This window comes from Phasianus colchicus, chromosome 5 (genome assembly GCF_987193195.1).
Source record: "Phasianus colchicus chromosome 5, bPhaCol1.hap1.1, whole genome shotgun sequence".
In the NCBI taxonomy this organism is placed as follows: Eukaryota; Metazoa; Chordata; class Aves; order Galliformes; family Phasianidae; genus Phasianus; species Phasianus colchicus.
Window position 1 is genome coordinate 28,259,551 of NC_143440.1, and position 27,817 is coordinate 28,287,367.

Sequence of the window (27,817 nt, forward strand, 5' to 3'; positions counted from 1 at the left end):
GCAAAAACTTATTTAGATGAGCAGTAATTTTTTTTAAATTTGGTTTCTTGTTAATTTCAGTAACATAATTATAATTTTCAAGTACACATTGCAATTAATTGAATCATTAATTCTTCTGTGAATTTTGAACATTCAGATGGCAACTGACATTTTCCAGCATATATAATCATACAAGATTTTCACCATACTGTTTGCACTGATAAGCTTTAGACAGACACATAAACAGCATCTTTCTTCTTCCTTTCAATTCCTATTTTTTCTTTTGGTCCCACTGAAAATACACCAAGAAATCCTTTTTTTTTTTTTTTTTTTTTTCTCTTTGCCCCTGGGATTCAGAACAGGTTGGATCCAAATACAGTCCTGTGTTATGTTTTCACCTGTTGCTCTACCCACATGTCAGACAAGCAGATGGTAACAGAAGACATATGCCACAGACTACAGTAAATGCAGCACATGTTGAATATGTTCTGTTTAGATGTGCTGTAGATGTCTATGTGTACACATGACCATAGAAAAGCAAGAGGACTGTTCCAACTATGGGACCAGCTCCTGAAACTGGTAAGAACATGTTTCTGAATGCCATGCAAAGTTGCCATGGTTTGCTTTTACAGCCACAGTCGTAAAGAGCCAGAAGTGAAGTAAAAGTTCTCATGGTCTACAAAATACAGCACAGCAATACTTTGTACTAGGTTACCTGAAGGTTATATGCAGGGTGGATTATACCAACATCACTAGTTGCATATTCTAGCTCTGACATACATGATAAACATATATATATATTATACATTATAACTTTGAACAATAACTAAAGTTTGAGTTGCTGTGCACGAGCACACCAACACTAATATTTACGGCTGCACGCTGCACATTTATCCTAGTGAAGACAGCAAAAGTAATGAAAGTAATGATAACAAAAAAGTAACACAGAAGTTGCATCATCTTTCGTTATCAGACCTGAAATAAGAACTGTAATTGTAATTCTTGCATACAAACATTATCCTCTAAATTTTTTCTAAGCTCTCATTCAGTTTGTGCTTTAATGTTTACAAGCCTTCAAGGCTAACTCTGTGCCAGGGCACTTGCCATATTCTAAGATGTGCTTGAAATAAAAGTTAACTTATTTATTTGCATGTAACTGAATGCTAGAAAATTATGCCCTGATTAGCATATATATGAGACTAGTTAATGAGCACAAACATATACTTGTGAGAACTCATTTTCTCAGCTCACCTGTGCCATGTAGACACTATGAAGTTTCTGATATTTCCTAAGCTGATAGCTCCTCCAAGAATCTCCTTAAGCTGTTCATGACTATCTGAATAGGATGTAGTCAAAGGTGAGACATAGATTGGATAACCAATTGGCTGGTCACAAGAGGAGTTGATCATGTTCCTCAGAGCTTGTTTTGCATTTTGGATACTTCCCCTTTCTGGATTGCGATTACGCAGGAAGACAAGCTCCTGTTGTTGTCCTGCCCACAGGCCACGCACACACTCCTTATTCACCTGCAAAAGATAAATGACCAAAGGCAAGTAAAAACGCTGTGTCAGCAAGTGAAACATGACAAAACTGCTTTCCATATGTAGACTTTTACATGCATATGTGTAACTGTGCTACAGAACCACAATTGTTCATATTTATGAAAGGGCTGACCTGATCGACACAGGCTGCAACAGTAAGAATAAACAGAGTGTAAGAACTGAGTGAGAAATAAAAAATTTGAAGTCAGGAACTGATTTCTTGATTAAACACTTCTACTACAGAAGAAGCTGCCCCAGCAGTGATAGGCCGGTAACACCAAAGTAATTATTTGAGTTAAAAGTATGTAGTGGTATACCTTAATTATACCGTTGTGGAATATACACAAAACTTACCTTAATGACCCTGAAACTGAGATAGCGCTTATTCAGCATAATAATTTTGTATTCGTTGGTACCATCATCCATCACGTGACGCAGAGCAAGGAGAGAGGGAGAATTGGAAAGAACAGCACTCCGCCAGGCAGGGTCCCCTTCATGTGCTATAACTAGATTTTCTTCATGGGTTGTTATGGCTTCATAGAGAACAGAAGGATCATCGTATTCATCTGGAGAAGTGAAGTGATCCTGTTTCCAAGAACAGTCGGTAAATTATGACTGATATTTCAGATGTAACTATGTATAAAAAGTAAGTAACTTGCACCTCAGGGAAGGTTTGCTCCCTTTAACTTAGAAAGAAATCATTCAAAGGACCAGCCTATTATTTATTCAGTTGAATTTTACACTAGACTTGTAGAATCACAAAAATGTTTGACTTGGAAGGAACCTTTAAGACCACCTAGTTCCAATCCTCCTGTCACAGGTAAGGACACATTACATTAGACCAGGTAGCTTAAAGTCCCATCCGGCCTGGCCTTGAACATCTAAGGATGAAAGACATGACAGGATATTCACTCATTTTCAGTTGTCTGCCTCTGTCACACGCCCCCTCCCCTTTATTTTCCTCCTCTCTTTCTGAAGCTATGTATTCTAATTTTGACCTCCCTAACTTTCCTGGAAACTAAAAAATCTCAGCAGTAAGGTTTGACAATGACACTGGCTGCCCTTACACACACACATTACCTATCTGCATATCTTCCTTTAGACACCTCTTCAAGGGAGGAAAAATAATAGTCCTCCAAAGCAAACCATAAGAGCTGAGTCTCTCTCTCCCAGCACTTTACATTTAAAAGAAAGAACATGCAGAAATAAAAAGAACCGGAGTCAGCTTTCCATCAAATTCCTCACCTGATGTAGTTTAAGTGACATTCGTATTCCAGGAACCACTACTTTCCTCAGCAATTCCATGTCAGCAAAGATCCATTCATCCCTAATTGAAGAGATACGGAAGTCGCCCTTAAAAAGGGCATGCAAGCCATACAAGAAGGATTCCAGATTACTGTTGAGGGAAAAAAAAAAAAAAAAGTTTGTCCATATAATTAATAAGGTAAGAAGATACTAAGCTGTACATAAAGGCACATCACTCTTCTCTATAAATAAGAGAGAAGATGGAAGGGAAAATACAAGTGAGCATTTGTGTAAGTAAAGTCTTGATACAAGGTGTCTACATGCACTAAAGTGAAGATGAATAAACTATATGGGCAAGAGATTGTATTTACATGGACTCAAGTAAACAAGAACTCTATGGAACACCTGGCTTTCTGGGGAGTACAACACCTCAGTGGACCAATCAAGAATAAGATGTAGCCACAGTTGTGGATGTTTTAGCACTAAATCAAGTCTTGATAGATAACTCATACTTAGTGGCATCATTTTCTTTTACTAAGCTAATGGAGTCTAGAGAAAAATCAAATGCTCTGATCACTCTTGTGACTGCATATCTCTAAGATCTTCTTGGGTAAGCTGACTGGTACTCAGAAGAACATTTCCATCACACTGAAGTAAAAACAGTTTTTACTTTCAGAACTCAATCAGCTTTGCGTTTTTTCTATCGGTTATCGCTGGAGCTTAGCTACATCAAAATGCTCACCTTTCAGTTGTTCTATAAAACAAAATGCTCAAATTCCAGTTCTCCCTCATGTGCTGTTCTTTGGTTATGTTTCACTGGCTGTTAACATGAATACAGGTCACACAGCCTATCTGCCCAGTGTAAGGAAGGATGAAATTAACTATCATCATCTTTCCTGAAGAGGTACTCATCCAACATGTAATCTAGGATCTCAGAGGGAATTTGAGAAAGCAGAGCTTACAACAAGATTTTATTACCTAGACATATGATGCGAAGCTGTTCCCAATGCTCTCCGCCCCAGAACACAAAGCCCATAACACAGTGTAACCAGGGGTGAGTCTTTACTTGAATCCAGTGGCTTGCAGTAAGAGGAAAAAAAAAAAGGTAAAAAGAGTTAAAGATTTGACATTAAAAAAACTGCTCTAAGGAATAAAACACCCAAATGCATACAAAGGTACACAAACCTTACGCATGTACCTACCCCATCAGCTACTTATTCAGACTTTCACTATGAATTTCTTTTTTTAAAAAATTTTGCAGGTATTCTACATATTTGTAAAGATAGACATGTACACGTTATATTTGAAATAAGATGAACTGTAAGTTGAAGGGATACATGCACTTTCCTCATTGGTACGGTGCACCCTGTATGCAAACTGTATTTATTAAGATTAGGACGTTACAACAAAAGTATTCTTAATGAATAAGCTGAATTCTTGCTTAGTATATGGAGTATATGATTCTGAGTCAATTAAAAACTTGCCCAGACTACAGCTTATTCAGGGGAATTCACCCTCAGCTCAAAGCCATTTGGAGCTGCATAGGATACATGATGATCCACATGGTAGTAGCAGCATTTAAGGGATTATCAATACATCCACAATACGTTTCACAAAATAGTCACTTAATAGAAAATGATTTTCTTTGGCTGGTGTTTGTCATCTGACTACAAAACCCTTTAAGTCTTAATTCCTTTAAGATAGGCTGCTACCTAATCTTTTAGCTTCAAAAGTAAAAAATTCTGAAGCCTCCAACAGTTCATGCAGAAAGTGAAATCAAATTATATTCCCATCCTTTATTGTCAATTAATTCTTGCTTATTTTCTATAAAATTCTATAAAAATTCTTGCTTATTTCCTATATAAACACTACTTGACTAGAGTACATACAACTTTTTGTGAACAGTAAAAGCATTCTCCTGCAAACACACTAGTGTTCCTATTTAAAAGGTGTGAGGCTTCGGAGGGAAAAAGAGTTAGATATGGCATGATTGCTTTCACAAGCCAATGGTTCCAGTTGTCCAAAGCAAAGTTATAGCAATAATCACTAACAAAAAGTTGGCAATCTTATAAAAACCTGTCACAAGATTATCTTAGGTTGATTTGTAAACACTGATATCTAAATATGCAACATCATAGAATCATCTACATAGATAAATAGTTCACTAAATTTCAACTGATTCTTTTAAGCTGGTAACTGAAAAGGCACTAGCAGACAGGTCATACCGTACACTTCCTTACTTACAGAAATTATTTAAATTCATGTATCTAGAGTAGAACATCAAAACAAAATAACATTTCAATTTTTTATTTTCTAAAAGATCAGTATTAAAATACTAATCTAAGGCAACAAGGAAGAAATGAGACAATTCCTGAATAATGAATACCTACCCTCACGTATTCATACCTACCTTTTCTCTTCGAGAGCAGCAATATTCTATCCAGTTCAAATAAATCATACAGAAACTCTCTCTTGAGATTCCTGCTAGACGGTGGTCATAATCTTCATCAATATTGGGGTTAAATGTTGGGTCTACATCAACATAATTGCGGTCTGTGCACAACCGCAGTCCTTCCTGCATTGTCTCATTTGCTAACCACTCCTCTAACTTGGGTGAAGTTGTAACATAATAGATGATTCCCTGAAATGGTAGTTAAAAATCTGTAAGTTATTACAATAAAAAAAATTAAAAAAAAAAAAATATTAATCGAAAATTTTTCAACTCACAGATTTTTCAATTCACAGATAACGAACAAAAATGATACACAATAGAGTTTACTTAGCTCCCAGATACAATAAATTCAACAGCAATACAGATCTGTGTGTGTTAATATTTTTAATGACTCCCAAGAGTTTTTAAAGCATACTCTTAAGGAGTAAGGAAAAGAAAAATGGATGGAGCAGGCTAACTGCAGAAAAACACAGAAATGGGAATTCTTAATTGAGTGAACATGAATAGTATATTTCTAAATAATTAAAATACTAAATTTAAAGATGAGGCAGCTTAATACAGTCATATTTGGAGAAAAACTTTGTGTGAATGTACCTCAGAAAAATTTGAACTTAAAATTTTTCATGACAGATCATAAATAGGGAAATAGATCATATAAGGGATCTAAGGTCTACACAGAAAACTTGCAGATTTAACAGGATCCTTTTTTGAGCAAAAGGAAAATAAAAGAAAGAGATGGCTTTGGCTTTATCCAAGAGAGTCATACCAGTTACCATTTCATTTACAATGGCTACAGCATTTTGGTAATAGCCTTTCAGTTTCTAGTCCAGTTTCAGCAAGAAAGAACATCATCTCTCTTGGTCATTTTTCTGCTCTTACAACCAAATATCAATTATAAATGTCAGTGCAGCAAACTCTGGCCTCTTTTGATGAAGCTGTTCATAAAGCTATAATTCATATCACACCCATGAAGACTATTGGAAGTTCAAGGCACTAAACCACTCCCATCTATAATCCAGCCTAGCTCCCCAGAGTTTATAGTTATCTGACTCATACCTTCACATAGTAAGTGGTGAGAATTTTCCGGAGATCAAAGACTTGCAGCATGGATGCCGCGCTGTTGTCTGTGATACTATAACCCTCCAGAACATACTTTGTCACAAGCACTTCCCAAGCCAGCCAACGCTGCCCAAATGCAGCATTAAAGGAAAGCATGTGAGGAAGGTGACCAGGTTCACAGCAACAGAAACCTTCATCTTCCTCTACGCCTTCAGTGATGGCCTCTACTTCTCTTTGCTGACAATAAGTTCCTTAGGAAAGAGAAAATAATAATTTAAAAAGTTAAATGCTTCATACAATTGTTTTAATGTTGACTTGCATTTACAAGTGTTTAATTAGGTAGTGTTATGAATTAGTTATCATAGCCACGTCGCATTAAAAGTGAGGAGAGGCTTAGCATCAGATCTGTTAGAGGTTATTTTTCCTCAGGGGTCAGATGGCATAAAGTGGCCCTGAAGCTCAATTTTCAAAGCAAATAATTTTTAGGATGAAACAGAAAATATCTGAAGCTTTCAGACCAAAAGACCTGTTTACGGGACAGACAGTTAAGGAAGGGCAACACACTCACCTCTGAATTCAAGCCCTCTCAGCTGGAAGGTGACCAAGCCATTTCCTATCTCTATAAGGTGTACTAGTGCATTGAGGTAGTCAGAGGCAAGAATGAAGCAGTCCCCAGTACTGTAGTTTCCCCATCGACCCAACAACAAATCTCCACATAGGCTGTGCTGAAGGGAACGGGTTAAATGTTCGTAGAAGATTGAATTCAGATTGTTATCATCTGAACCTGCAGGAAGATTGAATTTTTGGTTATCATCTACATCTGCAGAAAAACTCAAGCTGAAATGTCAATTATCAATCCACACTGAGTCTTACATTTTTCTTAACAGCGTTGTTTCAAGGCTCTCAACCTCATGCCCTCTGCTCCTACCCCAGCTCTTGAGACAACTACTCTGAATAACTGCTAAGTGAAGTTCAATACTTTTGACCAAAATTTTTCCCTCTTACTCCTCCATTTTCCAAATTATTCCTTTGGTTTAACTCATGCATCTCTCACCGATCTACTCCATATAATAACGTGCAAAAGCAAATATGCACAAAAGTATCTCAACAACAACTGTTATATAGGTCTCATCACCTATACATCATTGAGACTTCCTCAAATGTTTAGCTTTTTGTTTGCTTAAGAATAAAGAAGCAAAACAACTTAATACTGCAATTATAGATGAAGAAAAAGTAAAGCAGAGATACACAAAGGTAAAAAAGAAACAAGAAAAGTGCATAGAGAAGTAAACAATGAAGTAAGGAAAGAGATAATGAAGGAAAAAATAACAGGAGATGACAAAGGTCCAGTGGGGTTTGGAAAAAAAAAAAAAACCTCAGAGGACAAACTGATCACAAATCCCATAAAAAACAAACATTTGTACCTTTGTTCCTTGTGAGTATGTTAGTAAGTACATAACAAAAACACATAAAAACAAGTCAGACTAGGAAAGCTACCTGGATTTCGATCAAGCTGCGAAGCCAATCTTGTATTTGAATGATCCACACGCTTTGTGCTGAAATTAAAATGAAGTGTTCTTAATGAAATTTATTACTGTAAGAAAACTTAAAGGAAGAAACTACCACTAACAGAAATTGATAAAAGTATTCCCAGTGAAATATTTCTAAAAATTTTTCTTTTTTCTTCTTTAAGCATTTTATATCCTTCTGTACTCGGCCCTGATTAGGCCACACCTTGAGTATGTGTTCAGCTTTGGGTCCCTCACTTCGAGAAAGACACTGAGGCCCCAGACCATGTTCAGCGGAGGGCAATAAAACTGCTGAGTGGTCCTGAGCACAAGTCTTATGAGGAGTGGCTGAGGGAACTGCGATTGTTCAGTGTGGAAAAGAGGAGGCTCGGGGGAGACCTTATAGCTCTCTACAACTACTTGAAAGGAGGCTGTGTTGAAGTGGGGGATCAGCTCTTTCCCCATGTAACCAGGAATAGGACTAGAGGAATGGCCTCAAGTTGCACCAGATGAAGTTCAGGTTGGACATTAGGAAAAACATTTTTTCTGAAAGAATGGTTAGGTGCTAGAATGGGCTGCCCATGGAAGTGATGGATTCACCGTCTATGGAAGCTTTAAAGAAATATTTACATGTTGCACTGAGGGACATAGCTTGTTGGGAAACATTGGTGATAGGTGGACAGTTAGACTGGGTGATCTTAGAAGTCTTTTCCAACCTTGGTACTCTCTTAACAATCTTTTTAAAATAAACTCATGCTTTGAATACAATTGCACTTTATAAAGCTATAATTCTAATGCTTAAAAAACAGTACCAAAATTGCATACCTCTTGGTAGCAATTACCTAAGAAGCCAATGTAAATGCTGCTAGAATAAAAGCAATTGCTACACCATTTCAGAAAGAAGATCACTGCTCTAATTTTCTTCAGGAAAAATAAGATAGCAGCACTTCAAGGTGAACACTCATTTAGCCTTAGTTCCACGTTTAAGTAAAACACAGGACATAGTCTTTAAAGGTCTTATTTCACCTACTTGTAGTCTCTTTCCCAGAATTTGACAGGTCTGGCATAAGAAGTGATAAATATTGCACTTCCCAGGAAAGGATTCAGTGGAGTAGAGAAGAATGCTGACACAGCTGCTTGGACAAATAACATTGCAGAATCTGTAGGATGACAAGATTAAGGAAAACAAAGCAGCAAAAACTTTCTTCAAGCTTCTGTAACAATACGTGAAGTATACAGCAGCACTAAGTAAGAAAAAAGAAAACAAACAATCTCCAAGAAATACTGTGCAGCGAAGTATCTTTACAGTTTCTTCAGTTGTCAAAGGGCTTATTTTTGCTTTTGGAAACAGAAATAATTAATGGTATTTGTTGTAGAATTTTCAGATAATTACCACCAAATCTAACATGACACTAAATCGATATTCTATTCAATGCAACCTACATAAACAATACTCAAAATCTGAAATCACATGGTTAGTGACTCTTGAAAAAAGGAATGGAACATCAAAGAAAAACTTATGTTATTTTCCCAGTTGTTTAATTCCTATGCTTTTTATGTTAGAATTCTCTTCCTACTCTATCTGCTGCTGTTCAGTTTATAATACTGTAGCAAGGTAGAAAGCATGCTGTTTTTCATAAATGTTCACTGGACTAATCTGCTCATTCATGAGATATATCTCATAATACATAATGATTATAACATAACGTTTAGAATGTATAAATAAATACCTTCCCCCCCCCAAAATTCAGCAATTACAAAGGATACGTGGCACAGCAAAAGGCTGGGCAAAAGCATGGAAGGCAGATCCCCATGTTATCTGCCAGGGAGCAATGTAGGTATATACAAATCTCAACTTATAAAAGAGTTCCCAAAGCTGTAGGAAAGAAAAAAAAAAAAAGCATTTTTGCTGAAAATCAACATACTTTTGGAGTACAGTAAATAGCCTGAGGAGTTTACTGGTCCTAGAGCTGGTGTACAAGAAGCATTTGGACTTACAATAAGGATGCAATTATGAAGTGAGAGTCACATTAATACACACCACATTGTTCTAGTATCAGAAACGCATGAGATTTTTAGAAAGACTCAAGTGCTGTCTCAAAACATAAGTGCTTTGAGAAGGAAAAGTCTAATCAATGTGCTGTAAGAACTGTAAAAGTGCCAATAGGACTAATGATTTGAACATCAGCTATCAGTTAAGGGTATGGCCAGTTTTCCCTTCTGGATGACCTGAAACACACAGAGAGTTAAAAGTTACCTTGCTGAAGAGTATGGACATGAAGAAGAGATCTAGCAGCATGGTCTCAGTAAAACTTTTGTAATCAAAAGTAAAGAAGAGCACTGTGAAAATAACAGTGACGTACTGGCACGTTGGGCTACTGAATGATGAACGCAGTAACTTCAAGCCAGCTATTGTGATCATTAAAGCACCCAACCTGTATAGAAATTCACAAAAAACAGTTATTTATTTGCTGCCTGAAAGGCTATTTTATAGACCACCTAAATTGTTGTTCCCATGCAATGTCAATCTCCATCAAACTCAGGGTTTATATTTGGATTTTGTTCATTTGCCTTGTATGGTGGTAGTATGTGAGCATTTACTTATTTTAAAAGACATCTTCACTTTTTCTCTAGAGGTTACTAACCAAAGGATTAACATTATTTGTAAAACAGTCTTGCTAAGTAATATTAGAGGTATCCCTGTTTTCTGAACAGAAATAAAGCCTTAAATTTAGGTTATCAATATTGAGATGCAAAAATGCTGGAAATGCTCCAGATTAATCAGCAAGAGGATGTTACTGTATACCAATTATCATTATTTTCTGCATGCTATACTGGCCTAGGTTGTACAGGGAGAAATGCAACTTAATGACAGTGATTTTTTTTTTTTTTAATTATTATTTTGTTTCTCTCAGAGATAGTAACTGATGGATCAGAAGGTTATAAAAATAATGTTAAGTATCTTGAATTTGCGGTCTGGATAATCATATTACAGACTGCATATCAACAAGGAAATTCTGCTATCATACTGCTAGGTAATTCTTCAATTTCCAATCTTTATAGTACATACTTTGATTTGAATGATTTTTCTGTGTGTAGGTTCCTATTTTAAAACTGCAATATTCCATTTCATTTAAAGCCAACAAGGTGACTCATTTCTACACAAGCTTTCAAATGAAGAAAAATGGTATTCATTCCTTGCCTTAGTGTTCAGGCAATAGCATTAGCTGTCTTCCCATCGATTCCACAACTATTTCAATTCCCACTGGAATAGACATATTCAGATTACTTGATAGCCTTTTCTACTTACTCAGTATCCAGTTTCTTTGGACTAGCAATACTCTTAGCACTGCTACTAAGCTCATTGAGGACTATCAATGGATAGATAATATTCTTCTCTATAAAAAGGAGCCAAATGTGAAGCTTCTCAAACCACATAACATGTGCAGCATCTATCAGGAGATATTAAAAAGATAAGATTGCACTGATAAATCAAATTCAGGTAACAGAATCTGGATTCTTGATCCAAGTCATTTTATGATTAAACAAAGAACAAAAGTATCCAGTTAGATATTAATAGAAAACTACTTTGTTGTTGAATGTGTGAATAATGTGAGTAATACCGATAAGAATCAAATTTATCCTAAGATGAAATCTCCAACAGAGTTCACTGTATATAGTTCTCTGAAGCACTTGAAAACTAGTATCTTGAAGAAACATCTACCTAAATAATTTTCAGAAAAAACGGAACGTTTTTCATCACGGTAATCATTAGCACAAAACTCAAAACTTAAAGCACAGTCCTCAAAATCTTAGTAGGACTGCTCTGAAATATATGATAATATAGCACATATAACATAGCATCATAATCACTTTAAAGTGCCACAGATTCAAAGTATGAGGAAGTGAGCAACTAAAACATAACTAAATCAGGTGTCAAGAAATATTCCACTGGTGACAATAATAAAGCAAGAAGTAGAAGCGTGTCAATCATTAACACAAGTTGGTCAGCAACTACTGCAAATTCAAAAAGTATCATTAGTGATACTTACTTCGGACTTCAAACTGATAGTATTCCTTGGTTTTCAGCAGCGGGTGAGAAAAGCAATGCCAAGGAAGTTGCTTTCGGAGTTGAGGCAGAACATAATGGGTCACAAAGCCTACCGTACCCACCAATGCATAGAGAACATAACTTAAAATAGGCTAAAGAAGAGAAGAATTGAAGAAATTAAGATTTTTTATAAAAAAAAATAGAAGAGACTAAAAAAATCATACACTATAACACAACACTTTCTCCAACACCTAGACAGTTGCTCACATAATGGTAATCTGGCATATACCTTGTGAGTAACTAAAGATCAAACAGGAAATGTCCAAGAACAAAAACTTTATTTCTAAGAATTTTCCATTAATTTTAGAAGCATTTTGAAGTAAAAATAATACAACAATCTTCCTTCACAGTCCATTACTTCTTACCCATCTGCATTTCATAAGATAAATAATAAAGCTACTATCCTCTAAAGACCAAATCCACTTTACATTTTCATCTGTTGGATAAAAGAAGTATAAACATAAGAAAAAATAAATCATCACTCTTCTTATATTCTCAAGGAGAAGGTGAATAAGAAACCTTCAATTAAGACCAAGTTCCTTTATGACACTCAAGAAACATCACCATATTTAAATAGTCTGAAGACTAAATTTCACAGTAACATCTCCTATATGCTTTAAATTACTGGATATACCTAAGTAAAATCAGAATTACTTTATCTTGTTATAACTCTCAAAGCCTAATTCTATTGCACTACACAAAGGTAAAGAACATAAAGCCAAGTTTCTCAGATGTGGAAGAACGTAAAATTCAGGAGGAGTACTGATGTCCAAACATACAATAGAAGAGAGATTTCCCTTAGAAAAACCTTTACACCTTGCTAAATAGAACACTGAAAATAAAACAGCTGAAAGCTGAAGCTACCTATATGCATATGCTTTTTAAATTAGTTTCTAACTGTGGGCAGCAGTTGGAGAGTGAAATGCTTTTAAAATATGTACAAGAAACTTTCACTTGTCTGAAATAAGGCTTTTTATAAGCTAACTGATGTACTCACTTGAAGAATATTAAAATAAGTCAGTAACTGCAATTCTTTAGACAAATGCCTTTACTTAAACGAATTCAAGTACAGGATGTTGTGCCATGTAACCATCATCAAGTAGGATGCATATATACACTTTAAAGATACCTAAAGCAGAAGTATTACCTAGAGTGACAAGTCAAAAAGCACCTTAAAACTCAGAGGTTTTCTGAAGTACTGAAAACAAGCATTTCTGGAAAGGGCTACTCCCTTGCCCTGCAGTCTATTGCCACATTAGCACGCATTGCTGAGTCAATGTTCACCCTCTCAAACTTTAATAATCAAACCTTTTATATTTTTCTTTACGCTAACTTAACAGAGACAGATTAAGAGAGGGCAGTTTGTGTCAGGGGCTAATGCAACAAACAAAGCAATGCAACAAACAAAAGCCAACAAATGTAACCACTTAAGGAAAAGAAAGAAGTTGACACAAAATGCTGAATGTGAAAATGTTCAGTCATGTCCTTGTCACACTATAAATTTAAGGATAATCTAAATCTACTCTTTCTGGTAATGTCATGGCTCTGTTAAGTGTTACATATCATTAGAATATTTGTATACAGAAAACAAGTGGCATACTTGATGGAACACCTTACCTGTAAAACTGTAAATACTGTACTGACGTGAATTGCAAAATAGAGTACACCAATGACTATACACACAATCAGGTCAGACTGCAATCGTTCACTCTGGGGAGTCAAAACAAAATAATTTTAGCAAGCATCAGTTTGGTTGTCCTCTTCAGAATCTTAATGTGCATCAACAGTAAGAGTGAAACTGATTAAAAGAACTTCCAATTATGCCAGTGTTAATAGCTTCCAGTGAAGTTATCAGAAATGTCACAAGGGTTCAAATAAGTTAACTGGAAAGATATTTACTCAAAGTGCAACAGGATAAATTAATATACTCAATACACTCTCTCATTCTGGACCATTAAGGGTTATAAGGATCCTCTGTGTAGCAGTGAAAAAAGCTGACCAAAAGTGCTAAGCAAATTTTCCATTTGTGACCTGTGAATTACTATGATCTGTGAATACAGCAATTAAGAGCTCTCAAGACAGCTGCCTAGACAAAGCTAACTACCTGGCAGAACAACTCTCTCTCTTTTCTCCTCCTCTACAGAAGAACAAAGGATGGCTTTGGAAAGACCCTTAACAATGAACTTGAATTTCCTGTTATTTCAAAAAAAATGCAATAGAAGCTACACTTTGGGAAAGGATTAAAAAACCAACAAAATGATTAGCATTAAGCTAGTCACAAGAGGGCGATATAGGCTCAGGGTCATTAGAAGTCATGGTCTTCCAAGTTTAGACTTGCTCCCACTGTAAACACACACAGGAAAGTATTACAAGATTAACTACCCTAAAACCAGAAAAATACTTATGCAGAGCAATTATTGCTTCAAGGTCTTAACTTTTTGGGATGCAGGTTTTTTTTTTCCTGCAATACAAGAAATTCTACTTTTTAAAAGCAATGAAAGTCATCCTCAGCTCCCCCACTCTCCCAGCAACTAAACATATTGAGTTAGAGCTCCCATACAGTCCTTCTGTCCTACTACTGTTAAGACTGTGATTTCTCGGCTCTGTTTGTAGTTTCCACAAATTTAAATCAGCTCATGCTTGCGTCTGCTGTACTAGGAGAAATCTGTTGATACTGTTAATCCTTTAGAGCCAAGACCTACACAAGGAGATGGTCTTTTGTAAAAGTTAAATTTGCCAAGTCTTTTATTTACTGCTCCAGATGCAGTATGCAATACTGATCATCACAAGATAGCAACATAAAGTGTTTAGACTCAATTAAAAAAAAAAAGTGATTAAAAATGCCTACTTACCACAGAATTTCTAAGCTTTTCAGGTAGAGGATCTTTCACTTCAGACAGAGGATCCTCGGGGTTTTTGTCTTCAGAATTAGGAAAAAATTTTGATTGCACTAAAGAGCTTGAAGAAAGACAAAAAGAACCTATTGAAAAGCATGCACTACTCTGCTTTTAAAAGAGTAACAAAACAAGAAGATTTATTTACTGCAAGTTTATTACAAAAAAAACAATCCTAGTATACTAGTGCTTCCACATGGAAAAGTTTATTTATAACAAGATCTCGATTTTAGAATAGCACCAGTTCTCCAGCTACACACAGTGATCACTACTAAAGAGAGAACCTGAACTGCCATATGAATAAATCTAGCTGCTTATTTTTCTAGGGACTGGCTAACAAATAATTGGACAAATGCCAAATTTCTAAACTGTGATCAAACTATTCATGAAACTAAACATTAGCATGTAAGTAACAAAACAAAAGCTCTACGTGCTCCAAAGTTCAGACGCAAACTGAAAACATCACTTAGAGAACAAAGAATTCCCTGACTTATATCCAACTGATAAATTCTCAGAAGACCCTGAATGAACACTCAGGTACCAGTCTCTGATCTCTCCATCTACAGAAGAGGCTCTGACTACATGACTCAGACTACTGCTCAAATTCATCCAACATTACAGCTACATTTAAATCCAAGATCGAGTTCTGCCTAACCACATATGTGCCAAATGAGCCTCTACTGGCCATTCTGTGGAAGCCATATTTCTCCTACTGGAAGTATTTTGTTCTACATACATAACTACTATCTAACATACATAACTAACTACTAACATACATAATTACTAATCATCAAATCAATACACTCCAACTCAGATGAACAAGACTGTTTCCCCATCTTGGATGGGTGCACTAACAGACTATCACTGGTTTGTACCCAAGATCAAATTCTAATTTGTTCTTTGACCATACATTCAAGGGAAAAATCCAGTATCAAGTTAAGTGAAAAAAGTATAGTCCAAGAAAAATCCACAAGTGGGCTTCAGCTTAAACTAGTTCTTTCAGCACCTCTTTAATCATTACAAATCATTACTACGCAAATGCACCAGCAGGAAGCTGGCACACAACTGGTAATTAGAAAGCATTTGAATCAGGCTTCAGTTGTAAAGAAAGGTTGCCCTTCAAAGGAGAAAGCAGGTGCAAAATTTGAAAATTTCCTTTTAATTACTGAACCAATACCATGTTATTTTTGACAATATTATTGTCAAATAATATTTTAATATTATTTAATATTTTGTATCCAAAATCCCTTTGAGACTTGCTTCTTCCTTGAAAAATGATTCAAAAAGAGTCACTTACAAAAGCACAGAAGGGTCACTACTTTGTCTGCTGAGATGATATGACATTGCCACTAACAAACCACAAAATATGGAGAAGAGAACTGGAATATGCTGCCCATCCCAAGAATCCTGGAGAAAAAAGACATATAAATAAGGAGGAGGCAAAGTATTTAACACTTATCTGCCACATAAGAACTACGTTTCATAATACAAGAATGGAAATACATAAATAATCACTCTACAATTCTACAAATAAAAACTGGAATTCCAGTAGAAAAACACTGTTCAATGTTTAACTATAGGTTAGAAGTTCTAACAGTCTACACTCTTTAAGCCTATACTATCTTAATCATTTAGTAGTCATGAGTTTTCGTAACACTCAAGAATTTCATGTATTTCCCAGGAGCACATCCTTAGAATTGCATTTTTAGTCACTTATTCTGAAAGCTCCCCATGTTATTTCTCAAGTTTTTTTTAAATAAGAGTCTGACTTAAGATGAAAGCAGTGTTTATGTATGTTTTTATTTTCATAATCTGTATTGAATCTGCAAAAAAAAAAAAAGACAGTGACCCTTCCCTACAACTTGTTTAACTTGAACAGAAAAGTATACAAAGGCTAATGAGACAAGCAGACATATCTGCAGAAAGCTAATCATGTTCTGTGGGTGATGAAAATATTTTCTCTAACAGCTTTTTGCTATCTGCAAAATGAAAAAGAACCAGGTAATGCTGAATTTGAAGGAGCACATTCTACAACCAGTTGTAAACTGAAAGCATTTGGATCATTTACACACCTGAAACTAATAAACAGAACCAATATCATACTTTCAAACACAATGGCATCTTAAGGAAAGGCTGCGTGTTCATGTAGGCAGGCATACATCATCACTTTGACACTGGAAACCCTCTTCTATCTCTCTTTTCAAATAAACACAGGCCTGAAAACACTGTTTATGGTTTACATCACCAGAAAAAAAATATTTAAGAAGAACCCTTTTTTAGACATTAACACATCAATACATAACAACTCTATAAGAAATAAGACAGTCCCATGATTATTACAAGAATTAATACAGAACAGAACTGAAGGTGTCATGCTTTAGACAAATAATAGCCTGGTAGCACATAAACAAATCATGTTTTAAAAGCCAAAGTCTGCTTCGTTTCTACTTTCCATCTGTTTCGCTGACACAAAAACTAAGCAAATATAAAACCCTACCAAATCAGACTAATATTTCTAATTCATTTTCTGCATGATTGAGATTGAAGGAAAAAGAACAAAATTCAAAACATGAACGTATGCTGTATGTGCAATTTTGCTTACCTTCAGGGCACCATAGCACAGTCCATACAACAACGCTACTGCCACAATACTACAGATGAAACTGTAAAGTGCTGCAAGCAGGCTTGTGGTAGCTGAATATCATAGTGGAAGAAAAGATATTATGCAATTAGGTTAGCATATGAAAGACTTCAAGTTGTTTAAAGAAGTCAGCTCAGCTCCCCCCCAGTATTAAAAACCCAACCCACAAAAACGTATCCATTTTCCCTTAGAAAAAGATTAAAATTATTTTTATGGCTTCATTTACATCTTCATTAATTCAACAGCGTTACCATGTGAATGCCTAACACTGAAATGGAAACAAGTAGAAGTAGTATAGTTTTCAACAGACTAAGCAGGCCAGTAATTCTATTTCTCAGTAATTGATCAGAACTATAACCTTTTTAAAATGCAGTTACTATTCCATATGTATAGGTCATGAATATAGATAGTGTAATCATCAAATTCTTTAACTAACCTAATCTAATGCTTTCGACACTGTTGTGGACAAACACACTCACCATTGCCACCAAAGACATGAATATCCAGCTGTTCACAGAGATACATCACAAATGTATTCACCTGAGGCAGGAGACCAATGAAGAATACTATGGGGAAGCATAGTGTAAACACTACAGGGGGGAGAGAAAAAAAATGAGTTGAAAAAGTGATGAATATATTAAAAATACTACATGGTAATGTACTCTTCAGCTCTAGGGTACTACATGCTACATTTCTTATAGAAGTGACTGAATACAGAAGTTACACTGACCATTATTCAGAAGTTTTGTTGTTTTGGTTTTTTTTTTTTTAATTCAGTTCTAATCATTACAGAAACTCAGGCCAATTCAGACTTTAAGTTAAAAAAAAAACTGGCTGATATTTTTTGAACAGATTATGAGATTTGAACATTTTCATTCATTGTACAAAAAGTTTCTATAAGCCTAGCTGCCTATTTTTAATTACATGAGTAAGTCAACAACAGCCACACAAATTTAAGAGACCATTTCATCTCTAGATTGCCTGTTACTAATAATGCCTGACAATTCTACTCGTTTACCCATTCCATTTCTTAAAAATAAGTAAATAAAATTTATGTTGTCTTAATGCTAAACTACATATTTAATAGGAAACTTGACACGAACCATTAAAATCTCTGCAAATTACAGGATTAATAAAATAACGATAAATAAATGACACGATTTCAGTACATAGAATGGTCACAGTTCCACCCTGGGCAAATTGCTTACTTTCCACCTTAAGGATAAAAACATACAGAAACTATCATCCTCCCTACAAACAGGAGGGGAATCAACTCTTTGAAAGGGTAGATAACAGCAGGACCAGGGAAAATGGTTTTAAGTTGAGGGAGGGAAGATTTAGGTTGGATGTCAGGGGAAAGTTCATTACTATGAGAGTGGTGAGGTGCTGGAACAGGCTGCCCAGAGAGGTTGTGGATGCCCCGACCCTAGAGGTGTTCAAGGCCAGATTGGATGGAGCCCTGGGCAGCCTGGTCTAGTATTAAATGTGGAGGTTGGTGGCCCTGCATGTGGCAGAGGGGTTGGAGCTTCATGATCCTTGAGGTCCCTTCCAACTCTGGCCATTCTGATTCCCTACAACTGTTATGTTTAAATCTGCTCCTCATATGATAAGCTTTCAGTTCTGAAATATCAAACCATGAAAATCATCTTAGCAGACAAAATCTGACAGGACTTTCTACAATCTTAGAGACTTTAGCTTCAGTGACCACAGACTTAGGAGGTATCTTGCTCAGAATCACAAGTCTCAATTTTAAGTTTCTAATGTTATATTCATTGAATGGTTGTATAGTAAAGGCCATCACTCCTACTTGATAAATACCTACTTAAATTACTAAAGTTGTTTTAAAACATTTAGGTTCAAGACTTGGGAAAAACAAATTCTGCTCCTTTTTACTGATTGTACTGATACAAGTTAGGAAATACATGCCTAAGGACCAGCTACTCAGGACCTGAAGAAAATATTTCAGAATTCTCAAATCATTACTCAAACAAGTCTATACAGCAGGCAAACAATACAATGTAATCAGACTGGGTGGTTGAAACGTGTCTTCATCAAGGTCTGAACGATTAACTATCTCACATTAGTTGTGAGATAGCAAATAAATGTGCGAAAATACAACCTATAAAGAGCAGTCTAGCAAAAACTCAGCATTTCTGATGGCTTTTGAAGTCCTCAACAGAACTATTCTCTCATGGGCACCATTTAGGAGAATAGAAATCACCTGCTGTTGGAGCAGATTTAGATTAATGGATGAAGTTTGATTTGTGGAATAGGTGAAAATTTCTACCAGACCTCACCTGTCTGCTGGTAAGGACACACCAATGGCATTATCTAAACACAAAGTCTGCCTTGCACCTGTGCTGTTCTAACTGCTGTTCCTGGGAATGGGAAAAAAAGCAGCTGAGTGTTTTCCTCTGTGCTAACAAAGTATTTGCTACTAGCCAGCTTCCCCTGTGAAACAACGATTTCTGAAACAGCATTTCAGCAACAACACTATGTCCAAAGGCTGAGCAGGGAGGGGTTTTAGGGAGTGCCTGGGATTATGCAAGTTTTATATGTAAATTTTAAAAAAAAAAAAGCTGCATTCAGAACACTTCAAAAAAGTCTGGAAGGTGAAGATCAGTACATCTTCCTAAAACTGAAAAAGACTAAGCACTTTTAAAAAGTAGGTCTTTCTTCAGAATGCCCATACCATCCATATATAAGGCTTTCTATTTAGGTTTGGGGATATGGATATACACTATGAAAATGACTCAAAGTGATGAGAAAAGATTTCTGAGGTCAACAGAGAACAAACAAAGGGAAAATGAGGCCAGTTTTAAGAAAACAAAACAAGAAAACAAAAAAGTCTGCTGGATTAACTTCTTGTTATTAGCTCCACAAAAGATATAAAAAAGCAGCTTTGAAATGGTGTGGACAACACTGCTCATAAGAGGCTCAGATCTTCTCCCTCTGGGCACTTAAATATAGTTTTACTAGCATAAAGTAAAACTGCATGAGGCATAAAAATCAGAATGTTCTTAAAAAAAGATCAAGTAATAAATAATAATCCTTAGAGCACCCAACTCTTATTAATCAATAGAAAGTCAAAAAAATAATCAAAGCCAAGACCAATACTTTATTTTTCTTGGAAAAAAAGACTGTCCTAAAGCAGAAGCAAGCAATCATAACATTAAATCATTGTATTGCTTTACACACAGATGTTTTGATGTAACTGAAGGGCTGCAATGAAAAACCAGGTGTGTTCAAAATTACAATTAAGAAAGATTTAATCTGCTTATAATGTATTTAATAATTGTGTCCATACTGTCCTACTCAACTGCTAAATAAAAATAACCTGCTTTAAGTCCCAGCTCATTTGTGACAAGGTCCTCTGCAAGAGAATGGGCTATGCAAGTCCAAATCATAACATGTGCCCCATCCCTGGAGGCATTCAAATCTAGTGGGTGGCAAACCTGCCCATGACAGAGGAATTAGGAATTGATAATCTTTAAGGTCCCTTCCAACCCAAGCCACTCTAAAATTCTATGATTTAATTACTGAGCAGGTAGGTCCCAGCACAGGGTAGCATAATGATACTCAAGAGCAAAGAAGGGCATGTTCAGGGCCGAGAATGGAAAAATCAGAAAGATTTGTATAGCTTTTTAATTATGACACCATTTTACCTGACAGCTCTTCAGTTTGTGACAGCAAAGCTATAGAAAGGAACAGTTTTCCTATAAACAGCAGTAAGTTCCTCTTTCCAAAGAAAACTAAATGAACGGCAGTTAGGCGACAGTGCAACAGCATCACAACAAGGTTCAACGTGTAAAGAATAAAATAGCTCTACTATGGTGAAGTAAAAAATTCAAATTAAGGAAAAAGCCACTCACCTATAACTAAGTCCCTGGCTGACAGCAGCAGCAATGGGTTGGTGAAAGCCATTCCATACAACTTGAATCTCGTTGTAGATATGTTTCTGCTGCCATAATCCAACAGCCAAATAAGACCACAACATAAACAGAAATATACAGGCCTACTATAGGCTATGATACGATTATGACCCTGTTTAAAAACATAAAAAAAATTCATGATTAGAAGAAAACCTATTTTGTTTTTAACCTTTCTGTTATAGTTTCAGAATCAAAATTCTTTTTTGCTCATCAACTACTCCTACAATGTGTTGTCGCCTCAAATTTTTTTCATAAAATCCTTAAAATATTGCCTTGCAGGGATAAAAACAGATGTTTTTTGTGGTTTTGATCTATATAATGAATATACAAATACTTAGACTCAAGTTACTTTTACACTTATTCTCACTTGAATTTCAAAGCATGTTTCTCACAACACTAAATGTCAGAAAAACTCTGCTGAGGCTTCATAAGCAAGAGAACAATATTTTGACTAAAAAGCAATTGATGTTTATTGCTCAGATACTGCTCTGCTGAAAATGAAAGCATTTCTGTACCCACTAAAATACACAACTTACTGCCTAAAATAATATGAATGATGTGCTGCAGAGGAATAAAGCTCTACAGTATCTTGTTTAGGATGTTACAGAAGTATTTTGTCCTGGCAAGCTAGAAGATGCTAAATAAAATATAAACATTGTTCAGCATTACCACATTAACACTTCCATGCTCAAATTAAAGCTCACTAGAGTACTGCATACTCAGCCTAAGAGAGTTGGGAAATAGTCTGTGAGCATGATAATACCACTGAATTATCTACAAGGCTAGAACAGCATATCTGCAAAGCTTTTCTATTTCATTCTACAACAAATTAAAATACTAAAAATATTTTTCTCTGTTACTGCTGGAATGCATCCAACAACTTATCCTTATACTGTTCTACAGCACAAGTTGCCTTAAAACTGTAGAGGAACTCTTTATAAGAGACTGTAGTGATAGGACAAAAGGGATGGTTTAAACTTAAACAGAGGAAATTTAGGATAGATGTTGGGAGGAAATTTTTAATTCAAAGTAGTGAAACACTAGCAATGGCTGCCCAGAAAAATTATGGATGCCCCATTCCTGAAGGTATTCAAAGCCAGGTTGGATGGGGCTCTAGGCAACCTGATGTAGAAGTGGAAGGTGCTCCTGTCCATGTCAGGAAATTGGAATTAGACATTCCAACAAATTAACAGCCAGCAGTGTGCTCTTGCAGCCTGGAAGGCCAGCAGTATCCTGGGCTGCATCAGAAGGGGAGTGGCAGGTAGCAAAAGGGAGGTGATGGTCCTCCTGTACTCTGCCCTTGTAAGGCCCCATCTGGACTACTGTGTCCAAGCCTGTGGCCTCCAGTACAGGAAGAATGCAAAGCCATTGGAGTAGGTCTAGGGGAGGGCAACAAAGATGAACAAAGGGCTGGAGCACCCCTATCAAGAAAGGCTGAGGGAGCTGGGATTGTTTGGTTTGGAGAAGACCCTTGCGAGACCTCACTGCAGCCTTACAGAACTTAAAAGGAGCTTACAACCAAGAGGGGAACTAGCTTTTAACATTGTCTGATAGTCTGACAGGACAGAGTGGAGTGGCTTTAAACTTAGGGGAGATTTAGGTTAGATACTATGAAGAAATTTTTCCCTCAGAGGGTGGTGAGACACTGGAACAGGCTGTCCAGAGAACCTGTGGAAGCCCCATTCCTGGAAGCATTCAAGGCCAGGTTGGATGGGACCCTGGGCAGCTTGATATGGTGGTTGGCAATCTTGTCCATGACAGGGGGATTATAACTAGATGATCTCTACTGTCTCCTCCAACCTAAGCCATTCTATGATTTTATGATCCTTAAAGTCCCTTTCACCCCAAACTATTCCATGATTTTGTGATAGAACAGAGAGAATAGGATTTGCTAAAAACAAACAAAAAGCACAGAGGGGAAAAAAACATAGCATAAATTCCCTTATCACGTACTAAGAGAGTATAAGCCTCTTGTACCTCATGAGAAGTCATATAAGAGAAATGGCATAGCATCAAGAAGATCAATTCTTTGTGGAAATTTTACATCTGCAGCGTTAATAGAGGTATATGCCTATGACTTACATGTCGAGGGGAAGAAGAATCTGGTTGAACGCTCTGAAACCAAAAAGAAGGAAGTTATCCACTCTCCTGTAAGTACATTTTATTCCTCTCTTCCCATCCCTTTCTCTCTTTTCCACCTTAATAGTTCTATCATAAAGAAAGAATCTTTCTTAATTTCAATACTCCTTATGTATCATTAACACTTGCCTGATAAAAATGTCTAATAAAAACTAATTCAACTGATTAAAAACTAATTCAACTGATTAAAAACTAATTCAACTGATTAAAAACTAATTCAACTGATTAAAAACTAATTCAACTGATTAAAAACTAATTCAACTGATTAAAAACTAATTCAACTGATTAAAAACATGTTTAGAAGCAATTGCATAATATGAAAGCATTGAGGTACATCAGCTTAACAAGAAGAAACACACAAAACCACCATGTTTAGTTTGCGGGTTTCTTTTTAAGCAATATGATTTTGTTTCTCTTTCAGAAAACAAAAAGTGAGAGTACAAAAAATCAAGGACTGTTTAACAAACACGCAGAACTATTCTAGTGAAATGATCTTCCATAACCATCTATCAAACTTTCCACTAAAGTGAATTTTGCTTATTTCTTTTTAAAAACAATGAACACATAGTTTTTTCCTTAGCTCCAAATAGCCTGCAACATCCAACATAACTATTTCTATTGTTTACACAAAATGAGGATAGGAATTGAAATACCTTCAACAGTGAGTACTGACAACTGGCTATAACCAGGCAGAACTGGAAGACCCAGATATCCTTGAAAAAGCCCTCAATAAGTAGTACAGAGCCCAGAAATGCAACTAGAATTGCTAGGATGACAGCTAACACGTTTTCAAGGATCTCACGATTCCTGTATGAGAGGGGAAATTAAAAAAAAAGAGTATTAAAAGCTAATTATGTTTAGAAAAAGGTGAAAGAGAACAGCAAAGGTCAGAAGTTAACAACAGATATGCTGTTGGTAGCAAAGTAGTTAAGAAAAGATTTGAACTTGTGTAAATTATTTTAGTACTCTTAGCAAAGATAAAAGCTGCTGGAATAACCGGCGATAGCAATTAGTTCCTTACGAAATCTACCTCTACAAAACCACACTACTGTACTGAATACTTCAAGAAAGGTCACTACCAAAGTGTGAATACTTGATACATTCCCAAAGCTGGTAACTGAAGGTTGATGTTTATTTTATTCCACTAAGTAAATGGACCAGGGACAACAGTTACAGTACTATACGACTCTTTGGAAAATGCTTTGGGATATCATGTACATTGTCTATTGCTGAAATAATTACACGTATATGCAGGTTCTAGTACCCAGTTTGTTTATTGAGAAACTTACTTTCTAGCATTAAAAACAGATCAAACAACGAGAGGTTTTTTGCTTAAGATATCATTCTCACACTCACACAAAGTGAGAGAGCTTTTGCTAGCATTCCTGAAGAAATAAAAAGTAGCTTTTGTTGTCTTAGAAACAAAAAATTATTTTGGTATTATTATTTCATCTTTCACACTATAGTAAAAGCATTCCTAAGAGGAATGCTCACAGCTCGTTTCCATTTTTTAATCTTTAATTTCTGAAGTCTAGTAATATACAAGGACCTCACCTATCAAATAAAGCCAGAAGAGTTAATCTATCAAAATTTATGCTAATCCAAAGTTTAGGCAGTATCCAAAAACGATAGTACTGCTTCACTTTTTGAGCTGCTTCCTCTTGAGGTTGCAAGTGGTCCTGAAGGTCAGGGCTCAGGTCAATATCTTGCTGCTCCAGTAGATCTGTATCTATGGTTAGCAGCCTGTTCAACCTGATCTGGGGAAGAGAAAGCTAAAAGAAAGTCAGTATTAACAGAAGTTGCTTCTTATGTATCACTGCATTCTGTTGAATGCAGCCTTGGGAAAAAAAAAAAAAGCGCTACAATTATTTAGTTTCAGTTTTAAGAAATTAGATTTTAAACAGATCTGTGACTTTTACTTACTTTTACTGTCCTTACTATGGTAAATGAAGAGCACTAGCAGCAATAATAGTTCCCATTCAACACAACTGTGGCATTTTAGCATATGCCTTATTTCAAAGTACATACGTACTAGGCACATTATCCCACTTACTCTGAAAACTTCAAATTTGAAGACTAGTAAACTGATACATGAGCAGTAATAATACATATAAGAACATTACAAAGTTCTGAGTTAAAACAAAATATAGTCCATTTCTTATAGTCAACTAATCTGCATGCACATCCATGCTGAATGGTTGGTATTGCATGACAAAGCCACATGTACAGCCATCAGTGGTCAAACTCATTGCATTCAGAATATACTGAGAGACACACAAAAAAAGCTCAACCCTAACCTTGTTTGTACAGTACAGTACTGCTTATGCTTGACTCTAGTTGCTCACTATTCTGTATTCTGTCACTTCAGAATTCTCTTGAATTCACAGTAGTACTAACATGTGAGGAGAATACTCAAAGCTAAAAAAAACCACCATTATGCACTTGCATACTGTTTAACTCAGTTTTTACATTAACAGGCCAAGAAACGCCTTAATGCACTGACCTTTAAGAATACTACAATTAAAATATCACTTAGTGAATAAGTTAATGATTGTTAAGGCAAAAAATAAAACTCAAGTCATACTTAAAGTGCTGACATTATACAGTTACACATTACAATTAAAAACTCATTTTTGTAGCTTCTTCTTAATTCCTTACAGTATCAGAATACCGTAACTATCCTCAGCCAGCTTCTCCTTCCTTTAGTATCTTCCTAGAAAGATACTAAAAAGAAATAACAAAGGAGGAACATCCACTTTCTAAAGAAATTTAAAAGCTCATTTTGGATAAGCTGTGTTAGAAAGCAGGTGCTTCTTTTGCAGTTTTTTAAAATTCTGATCTTGTAAAAGGGAGAATCAATTTAATGTATCATTTCTCACATTAGTTATCAGTCGATGTTCCTCTTTGGATATGTGGCTCAGCTTTTATATAGATAGTTAATTTGCCTTATACAAAAGCACCTGCAAACATATCCTCAGTGGAACCACACTGGCAGTTACATGTCAGGGGCTGGAAATTAAACAAAGTTCTAGTAGGCACTAAATGAAGATCACATTCTTGATCAAAAGCATGGTTGGGTAAATTGAGATTTCTCATTATTTTCTCAAGTGTGAAAACAAAATTTATTCTTCCCCCTTGATTAGGTTATCAGATACTTCAATGATTTTCACTTTCTCTTCCTAGCTTAAGAATCATTGATCTTAGGGATTTTGACCATATGCAGTGTTTTTGTATAGAAACTGAAGCAGTAGAGTTCAGAATTATAAGCACAGATACATGTGGACTTGACAACAACATAAAAGGTTGAGGCCAGAAAACTATCGAATTCTAAAGCCACTTGCAGTATGAAAAAGCTTCTACCTTTTTCCATTCACTCTTTCCACTGGAATTAAACTTCATACAGCAGATTACAGTGAAAAATGTCTGAACTCCATTAGGGAAACTGCTAACATTCCCTTTGTTCAGAACACAAACAAGATTTCTTCTTTCTGCCACAGTGTACTTTTGCAGTGGAAAGAAGTGTAGCTTTGTTCACATCATCCAGTAATCTCTGGACAAAGTATCTCAGAATATCCCAAACAAGGACAGAGATTCATATTCAAATTACCATGCTTTAGATCAGTGGAAAAATTTATGTTTACATTTTAAACTGCTACCCAAAAAGATGGATTTGTATATACAATGACAGCTGAATAATACCAGTTTATCTTCACTGAAACTCTAGTAAAAAACCTTAACACAAACAACCACGATGATTAATCAGATAAATAGAATTGTCAAGTCTTCTGATTTTTTGCATGCTTTAAAAATAAATAAGAAAAACTTACTAGATCATGTGGGTAAAAGTGAACTGAGGTAGAACTCGATACGTGAGAGTCCGTGTCACTATAAGAACAGGGGGAAAGACTTCATATTATAAAACTACATTTGATTCCAAAAGGCCACCAGTTTACTACTGACCTAAATTAATTCTGACCACTTGTAAACTTTAGCTAAATGTCATCCTCTAGATTTTTCTTTAGATCACATACTTAAAATACATGTATCCACTTCACGAAGGCCTAGTGAATAATCAGGAAAGAAAATAAACCTTGATAACAGCCTTGCATATTGCGCTAAGTATCCTCAGTAGATCAGGATCACTCTTCACCCTTACACTTGGTTTAACTTTCCCAACACACGATTTGACCAGGCAGCCCATTAGTTCTCTACACAGATTACCACGATGAAAATTACTCCTCTTAAAACAAACAAACAAACAACACCACAAAGATATTTTATAATCTGTTAGCTACTCATGTGTAAACACACAACTC

The 27,817-nt window shown here is 35.8% G+C and overlaps 1 protein-coding gene across 8 annotated transcripts in view; it reads right to left on the minus strand.

Annotated features, from left to right (window-relative positions):
• The window catches only part of PCNX1 (pecanex 1), an 87,276-nt gene that overhangs the window by 11,611 nt on the left and 47,848 nt on the right, over positions 1–27,817 (minus strand). For 5 of the 8 annotated variants that reach the window (XM_090141107.1, XM_031593624.2, XM_031593626.2 and 2 more), the window contains 23 exons: positions 27,329–27,386; positions 25,056–25,273; positions 24,155–24,308; positions 23,445–23,477; positions 21,303–21,474; positions 17,910–18,020; positions 17,392–17,483; positions 16,087–16,196; positions 14,748–14,853; positions 13,513–13,605; positions 11,837–11,987; positions 11,095–11,236; positions 10,042–10,219; positions 9,552–9,660; positions 8,815–8,944; positions 7,774–7,832; positions 6,845–7,060; positions 6,274–6,527; positions 5,176–5,406; positions 3,744–3,844; positions 2,766–2,916; positions 1,875–2,105; positions 1,231–1,505 (listed from right to left, as the gene is read on the minus strand). In XM_090141107.1, coding sequence (XP_089997233.1) covers positions 1,231–1,505; positions 1,875–2,105; positions 2,766–2,916; positions 3,744–3,844; positions 5,176–5,406; positions 6,274–6,527; positions 6,845–7,060; positions 7,774–7,832; positions 8,815–8,944; positions 9,552–9,660; positions 10,042–10,219; positions 11,095–11,236; positions 11,837–11,987; positions 13,513–13,605; positions 14,748–14,853; positions 16,087–16,196; positions 17,392–17,483; positions 17,910–18,020; positions 21,303–21,474; positions 23,445–23,477; positions 24,155–24,308; positions 25,056–25,273; positions 27,329–27,386 — 3,375 coding nt within the window. The remainder of the gene's footprint in view (positions 1–1,230; positions 1,506–1,874; positions 2,106–2,765; positions 2,917–3,743; positions 3,845–5,175; positions 5,407–6,273; positions 6,528–6,844; positions 7,061–7,773; positions 7,833–8,814; positions 8,945–9,551; positions 9,661–10,041; positions 10,220–11,094; positions 11,237–11,836; positions 11,988–13,512; positions 13,606–14,747; positions 14,854–16,086; positions 16,197–17,391; positions 17,484–17,909; positions 18,021–21,302; positions 21,475–23,444; positions 23,478–24,154; positions 24,309–25,055; positions 25,274–27,328; positions 27,387–27,817) is intronic. The other 3 variants (XM_031593625.2, XM_031593629.2, XM_031593627.2) reach the window with 1 other exon arrangement.